We start from the raw sequence: 12,944 nt of genomic DNA, 5'->3' as shown, positions 1-12,944 counted from the left end.
TGTCTATGAAAAGGTGGCTTATGACTCAAAAAAAAAAAACAAGAGCACAAACGTCCTGAAGAAATGCATTCTTTATCTTTAACAGCTGTTTCTCGCAATTTCTTTTTTGAGTCATAAGCCACCTTTTCACAGACAGGGTCACATATACTCTGTGAGCTCTGCTCAGCTGAGTATTAAAATAGCATGCTAACAAATATTTGTAAAATGAAAATTTCGGGACGAATAGCAACAGCCGAATAATTTTAAGTAAATTAATTTAAAATAATAAAACACAAATAAATTAAAATACATTTAATTTTGATTATTTTTTCAAAATTTCTTCTTTTTTTGTTATATGTATAATAATAATTGTATAAGTATATTGAATATAGCATAAGCTTATACATACATACATACATAATACATATATCTACACAATCACGTATAAACTACATATATTTTAAATTAAATGTTAATAAAGTAAAAAGAAATTAAAATAGTGTAGAAAATAAGAAAGAAAACTATTGTACAATTCCACTTCAAACCGACCAAAAGTTGGAACCACTTGTTAACATTTTGCTGTATTCAACGTAAGAGTTATTTCTTCTTAAAATAAGGCTATGACAAAAAATACAGCAAAGAAGTGGGTTCCAGCAATTGATGAGTTCAACATGGAATGCCCATATGTGTGTAAAGTTTATTATATCTTAAAAAAAATCCATTTTTTATTATTTATATTTTGAATGTATTACATTGCATGTGTTTTCCTGGAAAAGTTCAATTTTTTTTTTAATTTTTTTTTTAAAGAAAGAATAGAAAAAGAAAGTACAGCTAGTGTTTTACCTTGAAATTAATTTTTATATTAATAAATTAAGTCCTAATAAAACATCTTGGCTGTAAATTGCAAAATTAAATAAACAACTTTATGTTAACAATGTTGAATACAAAAACAAGGCATTTCTTGATGTAACATTTACACAATATATCCGACTATTGTTAACATGCTCCTTTCTTCTCTGCCCATGTAAGACATTTACAAATTGACCGCTGAGAGAAAGATCGGGCTGATTCTGTTGTCGGTGTGAAAACGGCCTTCCGCTGCAAACGGTTGAAGAACCCTCTATATCATAATTGTGTTAAAGGACGGTGCATCACAAAATTTTCAACAAAAAAGCTTTGTCTTAGTTGCTGCTCTATTCTCAGTAACAATAATTTTAAGCCACATAACTCTGACGATCAGTAAGACAAGCTCCTCATACAGTTTGTAATATGAAACATTTAGTTTTTACTCCATTCGACGGTATCAACAGTTTTTATGCCGCCTGCGAAGGGGCGAACATGTTTTCAGAGAAATTTTGCTGTCATTCCTCCTACGTCTCGCAGAGCTCCCGAATTTGCGCACCAAGTTGTGAGATAAGTCACCATGATTCAATTCCTAGAGGTTTGTTCTTCAATGACGGCAGAGCTTTGACACTCCCAAATTGAGAAATCTGGACAGGTTCCTTTTACGAAGTAAGGAAAACGGGTAATAATTCAATCCCCTTTAGCGAAAATTGTAGTAGAAAATTACCTTTAGTAGTATATTATTAGTAATAAAAATTTGCAAATGCCAACAGGTTTTGAATAATTCATTTTCTACTAAATATTTCGTGAATTGATAAAGAGCTATGTTGGTTTAGAATTTTATTCAAAAATACAATATATCAAAATTTGTTTCAAAAACTCCCTATATGAGCATAGGTTCAATGCATTTTGACATAAGAGGGAGTTAATGAAAAGCATTCTGAGGCGTTCTTCAATCTAATTCTAATATAGGGCGTTTTTGTACAAATCATGAAATGGGAAGTTTTTGAAAAATATTTTGAGATAGGACGATATTGAAAACGCAGCCGACATGGTCTGACAAAAAAAATTAAAGAAAATGGCTTATTCTCTTAGAACTTTATATTCCGGTCTTGACTTTGACAGAAGAGTTCAGCTTTTATGCGGTCCTGCTACACAGGGAGTATTTACCTTTTTATTCTGATATTTCGGAAAGCTCCTTGCGTTAAGTATTCATGGAAGTGTTCCGGATAAAACGTTAATTTAGAATATTCGGAACACGTTCGTTTGATACTACGAATATACATAATATTCAAAATATAAACCGATTCCCCAAATTCTTAAATCGAGACGAATGTTCCGAACATACGGAATGAATAAGGTAACATGCTCAATGTACCAATATTTCGTTACGGCATCTCCATTATATAATAATTACATTTTTACGTGAATCAATTTACTAGTCGAGTTTTTGACGTTGATTGATGAATTCTGAAGTGGTTTAGGGTTCGTATGTTCATAGGTTTACGAAAGTGTACGATTCCTTGGTATCCGTACTTTTCATAAAACCTATATTCAGCCACACTAATAGATCATGGCATAGTTAATAAATTCATCGTAAAATTAAAATAAATGTTCTAAGGAATTATGCAGTTTAGTACTTATCGGGTATTTGTAAACTGATTGCTTCCTATTTCTACTACTATTTTTCGAAAAATTGCAAAGAAACAACACAGTTAACGGATGTCAATTCGATTTGGGAGCAAAATGGCTGCAATTGTCAAAAAATGTGTCTGTCGAGCAAACCTCTTGTGATCGAATCATGATAAGTCACATACAGCTGAATTCACAAAAAAAACGACTATTTTTCTATGTTTGTATTGTAGTTCTGCTCTTGTTCTTCATACTAGGCGAAAAAATCGATTTTTCAAAAAAATATGACAGCTAAAAGTATTTGAGTGTGAATGGCCACTCATAGCTAGGTAATTTAAAATACCTACCTAGAGAAGATTTCATAGAACGTACAGTTTCAATTTGTAAATATACAAGTTGAAATTTACAAAACTAACAATTTTTGAATTCGTATTGCATTTTTAAAGTGGAATGAAGAATAATAAAAAAAAAAGAAAAACCTTAACAAAAATACCAAAATGTGGAAGTTTTTTGTGCTGAAATTCTGAGAGTAAAAAAAATAATGTAAATATTTTTACAATGAAATTTCACTAAAAACACAAAATCAATATTTTTTACGCACAATGGCGAAAATTACATCTGTTTTCAAAACTCAAAGCATATGTTTGATTGGGCCGTACATTTTAGATAAATGCACGGATGATATTCTAAAATTCCTAATTTGCGCACTCAGCTTTTGATATGAGCTCCTCTACAGGCAAGGCGTGTTCAGCGATTTATATTAGATAAACCTTGCTGCGCCCAAATATTGAATTGCTTTCGCGCTGTCTTTCCTCCCTACTCACTAGATCAATCATTTTGCTAATGCTTTATTTTTTGACCTCATCTATTTTCTGCGCAAATCTCTTTTGTCAAATTCATTGAAATGTGTTTAAATTGCCAATTTTGTATGCTTCTTGTAGTTTATTTTAAGATCTATTTTTTATTTATAATTTAAATTTATAGTTATAATTACTAGTTATAATATTACTATAATTATTCATTAATTTTTGTTGTGTAGATTTTTCCTGTTGTATTGTGGTATTAATTTTTCCTGGCTATTTTATTGTTGTTATTTTTATTTTGCATTGCATCCTTGTTGTTTGTATTTGTGTTACCTTTACTTTAAAGTATTTATATATATATTTTTGTTAATTGTAATCCCATCATTTATTTATTATTCTAAGCTGTTACCATTGTTATTCTGCCGACAGCCTACACTCGTAGTGTTGCTGTCGCTGGTCGTGGTTCACTATGACCTTTTTAACAGTTCAATAATTTCTTATTATTTATTATTACAGTATTACTAATAGTTGTAAATACATTAAGTGTTGAATTGCCAATAGCTATAATTTTGTTTTATTGTTGTGTTTTATGGGAGTGTAGGCGTGTCAATAAGAGATTTTATTCATATTTGTATGGTAGTGATGGTGTTGTTGTTTATTTTAACTATGAATTCCTTTATCAGTTGATTCCGCTTTAATACCAATTTTATATTGGCTAAACATCATCAGACATAAATGAATTCTGTGATTTAGATTCTTCTATTCGACGAATTTGCTGACGTAGATACATTATTCTATAAATAGACAAAATTTTGCATAGTTTGTGATATATTTTATGTGAAATTAATGCGTATATATATACTTACTTTTGCTCTTGTAGTGTTGCTGTAATTTCAGTTATTCTAACTAAGCTTCTAGCACATTTCAATTCAGCCGACACTTTAGTACATTGTAAATCTCCGTACAAATGCGTTTCTTCAGAACACTTTTGCGCCTACAAGAAATAAATAGTTAAAGTTAATATCAAATCATGTGTATACGAGAAAATGCCACACTGTTAAGGAAGAAATTTAGAGCCATTTGCACAGTGCCTAGTAAAATTTAGATTTCGAAATATACTTCTTTTTTAAAATCAATAAATTAAACTGTTGTTGTAGCAGTGCTTCGCCCCATCCAACAGGTGCGACCGATCACAAATTGTCCTCAATATCCTCTAACGGAACTTGCTCCAAGGAAACTTGCAGTTTCGACAGGCGTGGACCATAATGTGAGAGGTGTTAGAGGCGTTGACTCCACATTACAATTGAAGAGATGGTTGGTGTCATGTGGGGACACATTGCAAGCAGGGTATACATTTTATATGTCGGGGTTGGATCTGGATATGTAAGAGTTTAACCTGTTACAGTATCCAGATCTGAGTTGAGCTCGAGTGACTCGCGTTTCCCTGGGGAGTATGCGTTCCTCTTCCGCAAGTTTTGGGTATTGTTCTTTGATTACTGGATTCACGGGGGAATTCTTGGCATAAAGGTCCGACGCCTGTTTGTGGAGTTCGCTGAGGACCTGCTTGTTTTTTTGCTTTATACGGCTGTGTTCTCAGGTGCCGTATTTCCTCATAATGCTTACGGATACTCCTTAAGCCCCTAGGCGGTGTTGGCCCATCAATCAGATGTCTGTTGGAATGCCCAGGTGTCTGGGTATTCAACAGGAACTGTTTGGTTAGCATCTCATTTCTCTCCCTGATGGGGAGTATTCTCGCCTCATTATGTAGATGGTGTTCTGGGGGCATAAGAAGACAGCCCGTGGCGGTTCTGAGAGAAGTATTTTGGCCTGTATGAATTAAACTCAAGTTGTAAGTTATAACGCAGTGGCACATATTAAGCAATCAAATTTGATTTTGTATCACTACCTTAAGATTGAAAATTTATTAACTTGCTAATGTCAAAATGGCTCTGAATATAACCTGTGTACCTGCAACACCGTTATTACCTGTTTTTCCAGTATATCAGCTTGCCAATTGGTAACATGTGTTATTAAATCTGCTCTAAAATACTTTGCTAATTTCGGTGAAATTTCGGGACCTTGCGAACGTCCCGCTTGTACAGATGACGTAACGCAACTTTGCAAGGTGCTCAAGGACGCTGATGAAGTATTTTCCACTGTACAAGAAAAACACAAAAATGTGTACATTTATTTTACCATCATTCATTTCTTATGCAATAATAATACTGGACCAAAATTTTCTGAGCCAAGAAACTAGTATATATTTTGATTTGATAAAGCTCTATTCTGCCTCAGTTAGCAAAATTTGTATGCTTTGTTCGCAGGGGTTGTTTGCGAAAAAAGGGGTGAAATAATGGAAAATAAAACCTCCGCGGATTGCGAACACGCGTCATAGTTATACTTTACAGGTTTTCAATAAAACAGTTTTAAATTTTTTTTTTTAATTTTTTTTTTTTCAAGTTTTTAGTCTTTATTTAATTGCCTATTATTTCTCATTCTTTTTAGTTCATTTAGTGACTCATTATTAAAAGAACTCTTTCCTGACAATTTGTTACAGTCTAAGTCCTAAATACATAATCCTTCCAAAGACTTTACTCGACTCTGCGCCACGTATGCTTGTCCCTCCTCGAACTCCAAAATATTTTGATGTCACTTCTACCAGACTGTATGTAATATTTGTTCCAAATATGAGTCAAATCGGACATCATAGGTCGCTTTCTATTCATGCATGTATTATATGTTCCAATTATGGACCAAATCGGACCACAAATACGATTTTTTGAATATCTCGATCCTTGCGCCACCTAGCGGCGATTTTCACAAGCCATTTTCTCATCATGTATGTATTATGTGTTCCAAATATGAACCAAATCGGACCACATATACGATTTTTTGAAATATTTCGATCCACGCGCCACCTATCGAAGTTTTTTTTCTTATTATTGCATTGTCATCGGGTTCTGAACTATATTCCAAGTTTCAAGCTTGTAGCTTATCGGGAAGTTACATACATTTTAATTACAAAATTCGTTCACACCGGCCGTGCGGCCGGCCTGTCAAGTCAAGCTAAATAAAACGGGACGGTACCTACACCAACATTTAATGCCGATTGAATTTTCACTGCATAGCTTTTCATGGCAGAAATAAACTCGGAGTGTTTGCCAAATCAATGCAGTAGGGTGACTCAGCTTAGAGAAACTATTTTCTAATTGAAAATACTATTTTTGTAAATTTTCGACGACAGGACTTTAGCCAGGACCCTTGGCCTGGTAGGCGGAGCACGCTACCACTACACCACGGCAGCCTCCTTATAAATTAAAAATTTACCCTTAAACTGGAAGTAGTAAGCATGTCACAATTGTCACCGTGATACAAATATCACCTCGAACTCACTAAGAAACAAAGGCTAAGTTCGGGTGTAACCCTGGAATGTGTTTGTATGACATGGGTATCACATGAAAGGTGTTAAAGAGTATTTTAAAAGGGAGTGGGCCTTCGTTCTATAGGTGGACGCCTTTTCGAGATATCGCCTTAAAGGTGGACCACGGGTGACTCTAGAATGTGTTTGTACGATATGGGTATCAAATTAAAGGTATTAATGAGGGTTTTAAAAGGGAGTGGCCCTTAGTCGTATATGTGTGACCCAGAACATCATCTGTCGGGTACCGCTAATTTATTTATATATATATGTAATACCACGAACAGTATTCCTGTAATGATTCCAAGGGCTTTTTATTTCGCCCTGCAGAACTTTTTCATTTTCTTCTAATTAAAATGGTAGAATTTTACAAAGTTTTTTCCAAAGTTATATTTTGCGTCAAAAAACCACTCCAATCACGATTTTCCATCCCTTTTTTCGTATTTGGTATAGAATTATGGAATTTTTTTATTTTTCGAAATTTTCGATATCGAAAGTGTGCGTGGTCATAGTACGATTTCGCCCATTTTTAATACCAAGATAAAGTGAGTTCAGATAAGTATGTGAACTAAAATTAGTAAAGATATATCGATTTTTGCTCAAGTTATCGTGTTAACGGCCGAGCGGAAGGACAGACTGTGTATAAAAACTGGGCGTGGTTTCAACCGATTTCGCCGATTTTCATAGAAAACTGTTAGCGTCATAGAATCTATGCCCCTACCAAATTTAACATGGATTGGTAAATTTTTGGTCGACTTATGGCATTAAAAGTATTCTAGACAAATTAAATGAAAGAGGGCGGAGCCATGCCCATTTTGCAATTTTCTTTTATTTTTGTATTTTGTTGCACCATATCATTAGTGGAGTTCAATGTTGACATAATTTACTTATATACTGTAAAGATATCCAATTTTTTGTTAAAATTTGTCTTTAAACAAATTTTTTTTTTTAAGTGGGCGTGTTCGCCATCCGATTTTGCTAATTTTTATTTAGCACACATATAGTAATAGGAGTAACGTTCCTGCCAAATTGCATCATGATATCTTCAACGACTGCCCAAATTATAGCTTGCAAAACTTTTAAATTACCTTCTTTTAAGTGAGCGGTGCCACGCCCATTGTCCAAAAATTTACTAATTTTCTATTCTGCGTCATAAGGACAACCCACCTACCAAGTTTCATCGCTTTATCCGTCTTTGTTTTCTGTTTTTGAAATTTTCGATATCGAAAAAGTGGGTGTGGTTATAGTCCGATTTCGGTCATTTTAAATAGCGATCTGAGATGAGTGCCTAGGAACATACATACCAAATTTCATTAAGATACCTCAAAATTTATTCAAGTTATCGTGTTTCTTTTTTCGCCCAGATCATTTTGATATATAGAAGTCTATATCTATCTCGATTAGTTTGCGAATTATACGAACAAAATTAATATACTCTGTGCGTCTGCTCAGCGAGTATAAAAAGATTTATACATACAGTTAGAAGCAGACCGATGTCATTCAGTTTTCTTAAAAACTGTATACATACATATATGTATGTATATGTCATATATTTAAAAAAAAATATATATATTAGCAGATTCCAGTAAAAAATTTTGACCGCTTTTATTATTTTCTCAACATACTTTTTCGCTGCTGTTGCTCCATTGCTCCAATATTCATATCCATTTCTTGTGTTGGCGTCGGTGGTCCCTCACCAGGCAAAATACTAATCATACCACTACCGCCAGCATTTATGCTAACATTCGCTAAACTAGATGAAGAACAGTGACCACCACTACTGTTATTGTTGTTGCCAATTGAATTCATGACATTAACGCCACTATTGCCCTCGACAGTCTTTAAACCGTACGGTGTGTTACAAGCGGCATATGCAGCAGCATTCAAAACGCCACTCATATTCATGCCACTACCACCCACATTGTTATTGTGACCGGATACAGGAACAACACCACCGCTACTAGCAATATTTGTTAAAGGACTTTTTGTATTATAGCACATTGGAGGCATGCCATGAGCTAAATTATAATGTGGCGAATTTATTGAATTATCTCTGCGAAATGTAATAAAATTGCATATATAATTTGAATTGATTTACTATTGTTTCAATCCGACTTACCTAAGAACTATAACCGCTGATGAGGCAGCATTCATTCCGTGATTGGTACCATCTATGGAAATGCCGGCATTGGACATCATATGATCATTACCATGCTGTGATAGCTGATGGTGGTGATGATGATGATGATGCAACGCTGTTTGCTGGTGCTGATGTTGTTGCTGTTGTCGCATTAATAATACCGCCTTTTGTTGCGCATTCATCATCATTTCCTGCTGCTCTTTTGCTCCTAACTTTGGTGGTCCCGGTGCATTCGAGTTCAAGTGATGATCCACCTGTTGTTTTTTTTTTATTTTTAATAAAGAATTTTTCTTGATTTATTTCCAAAAATAAAAGGCATGCAGTTCTTGAATTCGGCGACCTCAAGTTTCATAAACCGAAATATTATATTCGAATTATACCCTGATTGGACTAGTGATAAACTGCCTCCTGATCGAAATATTCGCAATCAGATCGATCACGTTGTGATAGACGGACGACATGCATCCAGTGTTTTAGATGTGCGCACGATCCGAGGACCTAACATCGACTCGGACCATTATCTCGTTGCAGCCAAAATACGCACCCGCCTCAGCGCGGCTAAAACCAAGGAACAAAAAACACAAGGAAAGCTAGACGTCGAAAAGCTTCAATCACAACAGACAGCCAATTATTTCGCAACTCGACTCTCACACCTGCTCTCTGAGAGCACAACTCAGCCTGAAGGAATACAGGAGCAGTGGGAGCATATCTCGAAAGCACTTCGTACTGCCGCCGAGGAAAAAATTGGTTACCGGCGGCTACGAAAAAACAACTGGTACGATGAAGAATGCCGCTTTGCAACCGAAAGAAAAGACGCTGCCTACAGGGCTACGTTAAAAGCGAGCACAACAAGAGGGGTGTGTGAACGCTATAGTGAGTTGAAAAGGGAAGCGAGACGCCTTTTCAGGAAGAAGAAAGCAGAAGCAGAAAGGCGTAAGTGCGAGGAGCTTGAGCTGCTAGCCACCAGGAATAACGCCCGAAAATTTTACCAAAAAATACGGCGACAGACGGAAGGTTTTAAGACCGGGACAAACTCCTGTTGGAACGAAAATGGCGTCCTTGCAACTAATGTCCAGAGAGTGCTTAGATTATGGAGGGAACACTTCTCTGCCCTCCCAAATGGAGGCAGCGATTCACCTCGCAGAGATGACGAACCCGATCCCGCAATCGATGATGATGGAATATATGTCCCCCCGCCCGATTATGACGAACTTAGAATAGCAATAACCAGTTTGAAAAACAACAAGGCCGTGTGCGCTGATGGATTGCCTGCGGAGCTATTCAAGTATGACGGCGAGGAGTTGGTAAGGCGCATGCAGCAGCTTCATAGCAAAATATGGGCGGAAGAGTGCATGCCCGGTTGGAATCTAGGTGTTCTTTGCCCAGTACACAATAAGGGGGATACTGCAAAATACACCAATTATCGTGGAATCAGCCTTCTTAATATCGCATATAAGGTCCTTTCAAGTGTATTGTGCGAAAGATTGAAGCACACCGTGAACCGGCTGATAGGACCTTATCAGTTCGGCTTCAGACCTGGTAAATCTACCATCGACCAGATTTTCACAATGCGTCAAATCTTGGAAAAAAACGTGAAAAGAGAATCGACACACATCACCTCTTCGTCGATTTTAAAGCCGCCGCAAAGCTTATACGGCTTTGCAAAATGACGTTGAGCAACACCATCACCTCAGTCAGAATTGGGAAGGACCTCTCCGAGCCGTTCGAAACTAAACGAGGTTTCAGACAGGGTGACCCACTATCGTGCGATATATTCTATAAAAGCGTTCAATTACTGGCGTATGCTGCTGACATTAATATCATCGGATTAAACACCCGCGCCGTTAGTTCTGCTTACTCCAAACTGGAAAAAGAAGCGGTAAAGATGGGTTTGATGGTGAATGAGGAAAAAACGAAGTACCTGCTGTCATCGAGCAAAGAGTCAGCGCATACGGGCCTTGGCAACCAAGCTACTGTTGGCAGCTATAATTTCGAAATAGTAAAAGACTTCGTTTATTTGGGAACCAGCATCAATCTTACAAATAAATGTTACTTTGGACTAGGTAGGCAATTGAAAAGTAAAGTCCTCTCTCTGCGAACAAAAATCATACTCTACAAGTCACTTATCGTATCCGTCCTGCTATATGGGGCAGAAGCATGGACCATGACAACAGCATATGAAGCGGCTTTGCGAGTGTTCGAGAGAAAAGTTCTTCGAAAGATTTATGGACTTCTACGCGTTGGCGATGACGAGTACCGAAGAAGATTTAATGATGAGCTGTACGAACTATACGCAGACATCCACATAGTCCAGCGAATTAAAACGCAGCGGCTGCGCTGGCTAGGCCATGTTATGCGAATGAAAGATGATGCTTCGGCCAAGAAAGTGTTTCTATCGGAACCCGCCTATGGAAGCAGAGGTAGGGGGCGGCCCCCACTCCGTTGGAAGGACCAGGTGGAAAACGATTTAAACCCCCTTGGTGTGACCAATTGGCGCCGGTTGGTGGAGCGAAGGAGCGACTGACGCGCCTTGTTGGACGGCCATTACGACGATTAAGCGCCAATTAAGTAAGTAAGTGATAAACTGCTACGAATTACTTTCGTCTAACACTTATGATGTAATATTTTACTAAGTCAATAAATTTAGTACCAGCTTTGAATAGACAATGCAAGAGATATATTTTTGGGAGTTCAACGGCTCAGAAAATCGTTCAGTTTGAATAGGCACACGATGATTTTTTGCTCAACCGTCAACTCGTTGCTTTATTGTAATAACTCATAAGACTTTAGAGGTATGACAAGAGGGTGGGGCAATCAGCGCAGAAATTGTTTTTAAGAGGTTTATAATCAGTGGGCGTGGGTTATCTAATATTGCGCACTTCTTCTGGAGATATTACAAATTTGTCCTAAACTTCTTTATAACACCTCAAACGATGCAACGATAATTGGCAGTTCCTTAAGAGCTCTTTTACTAAAAGTTTGTGGATTGCTTTTTTTTTACACAGCTAGTTTTTAGAAAATTTTTGTTACAAAATAAAAAAACACCCAATTTTTGTACTTTTCTCTTTTAAACCTTTAAGAACTCATTTGGATTTTGACTGGTATGGGTTTATAAAATGTGAGCAAATTAAAATATGATGATAAACTTACATTTGGAGATGTTGTCGACGCTAGATGCGCTTGCTGTTGTAACATTGCCACTGTATCCATTTTACGATGATTACTATTACTTTGCGATTGTAAAACACCACCAACCATCACTGGTACACCCGCTCCCGCTGGCATGGAAGCGAGTCCAGTGGCGGGCAGCATTGTTGCACCGCCTACAACAACACCCGAACCATGTACGGATGCAGAAGATGCGACGAAATGCATTGACGCGACGCCTGCTGCATTAGCCGCTGCAACAGAAGCGGACACGGAGGAGGAGGATGACATAACTGAACTGGCATTGGGATGCGATGCTAAACGTGGTAATGCATTTGGCAGACCCACAGTAGACGTTGGCAGATCATTATGCTGGGCATTAACCATACCATGTAATGAAGGCGCACCGGTCAATGGGTAATTGGCCTCCGATGTTGGTGTTGAGTCACCTGGACTAATATCCATATCAGGATTTTCAGCGATTCGACCTATCGAGAGAAGCATTAGGTTGTTAGGAATAAGGAGTGTAAAAACATAACAATAAATTTACCATCCAAACGTCTTCGATGGCTTGGCGGTCCACCATCATTTTCATAATTCCACCTCAGTCGTGAATTTCCCCGAGAACTGGAATGTTTCGCGTAAGCTGGGCGTGTTTGCGAAAAAGAGCAAAATATTTTAATAAATATTCAATAAAAAATTCAATAAAGCCACCAACTTTCTTACCTGATCTACAAAATCGATCTTCCCGATCTCTATCGCGATCTTTATCACGATATTCTTTTTCTCTATGATCACGTGCCAAATTTCTAAAAGAAATTTATATTTTTCATATATATATATACATATATAGCTGTTAAATATTATGAAAAAGCAATTTCTATAAAACTTACCGTTCTCTTTCCATCCACTCCTTTGGTTTCTCCCATTGCGATACTTCAGTTTTGCAATTATAATAATACATTTTCCCTAAGACGTAATA

At 36.8% G+C, this 12,944-nt stretch overlaps 1 protein-coding gene across 3 annotated transcripts in view; it reads right to left on the bottom strand.

Annotated features, from left to right (window-relative positions):
- Window positions 1-276: 276 nt before the first annotated feature.
- wcy (WW domain-containing adapter protein with coiled-coil wacky) overlaps window positions 277-12,944 on the bottom strand; it is an 81,073-nt gene continuing 68,405 nt past the window's right edge. For all 3 annotated transcript variants that reach the window (XM_067783608.1, XM_067783609.1, XM_067783607.1), the window contains 9 exons: window positions 12,856-12,931; window positions 12,689-12,771; window positions 12,513-12,608; window positions 11,966-12,450; window positions 8,795-9,069; window positions 8,301-8,728; window positions 5,244-5,413; window positions 4,124-4,251; window positions 277-4,051 (listed from right to left, as the gene is read on the bottom strand). In XM_067783608.1, the coding sequence (XP_067639709.1) occupies window positions 3,973-4,051; window positions 4,124-4,251; window positions 5,244-5,413; window positions 8,301-8,728; window positions 8,795-9,069; window positions 11,966-12,450; window positions 12,513-12,608; window positions 12,689-12,771; window positions 12,856-12,931 (1,820 nt within the window). In that variant the 3' untranslated portion in view covers window positions 277-3,972. The remainder of the gene's footprint in view (window positions 4,052-4,123; window positions 4,252-5,243; window positions 5,414-8,300; window positions 8,729-8,794; window positions 9,070-11,965; window positions 12,451-12,512; window positions 12,609-12,688; window positions 12,772-12,855; window positions 12,932-12,944) is intronic.

The sequence above is a fragment of the Eurosta solidaginis genome, chromosome 4, assembly GCF_040869045.1.
Source record: "Eurosta solidaginis isolate ZX-2024a chromosome 4, ASM4086904v1, whole genome shotgun sequence".
NCBI lineage: Eukaryota > Metazoa > Arthropoda > Insecta > Diptera > Tephritidae > Eurosta > Eurosta solidaginis.
This window is presented reverse-complemented; position numbering and strand designations above follow the sequence as displayed.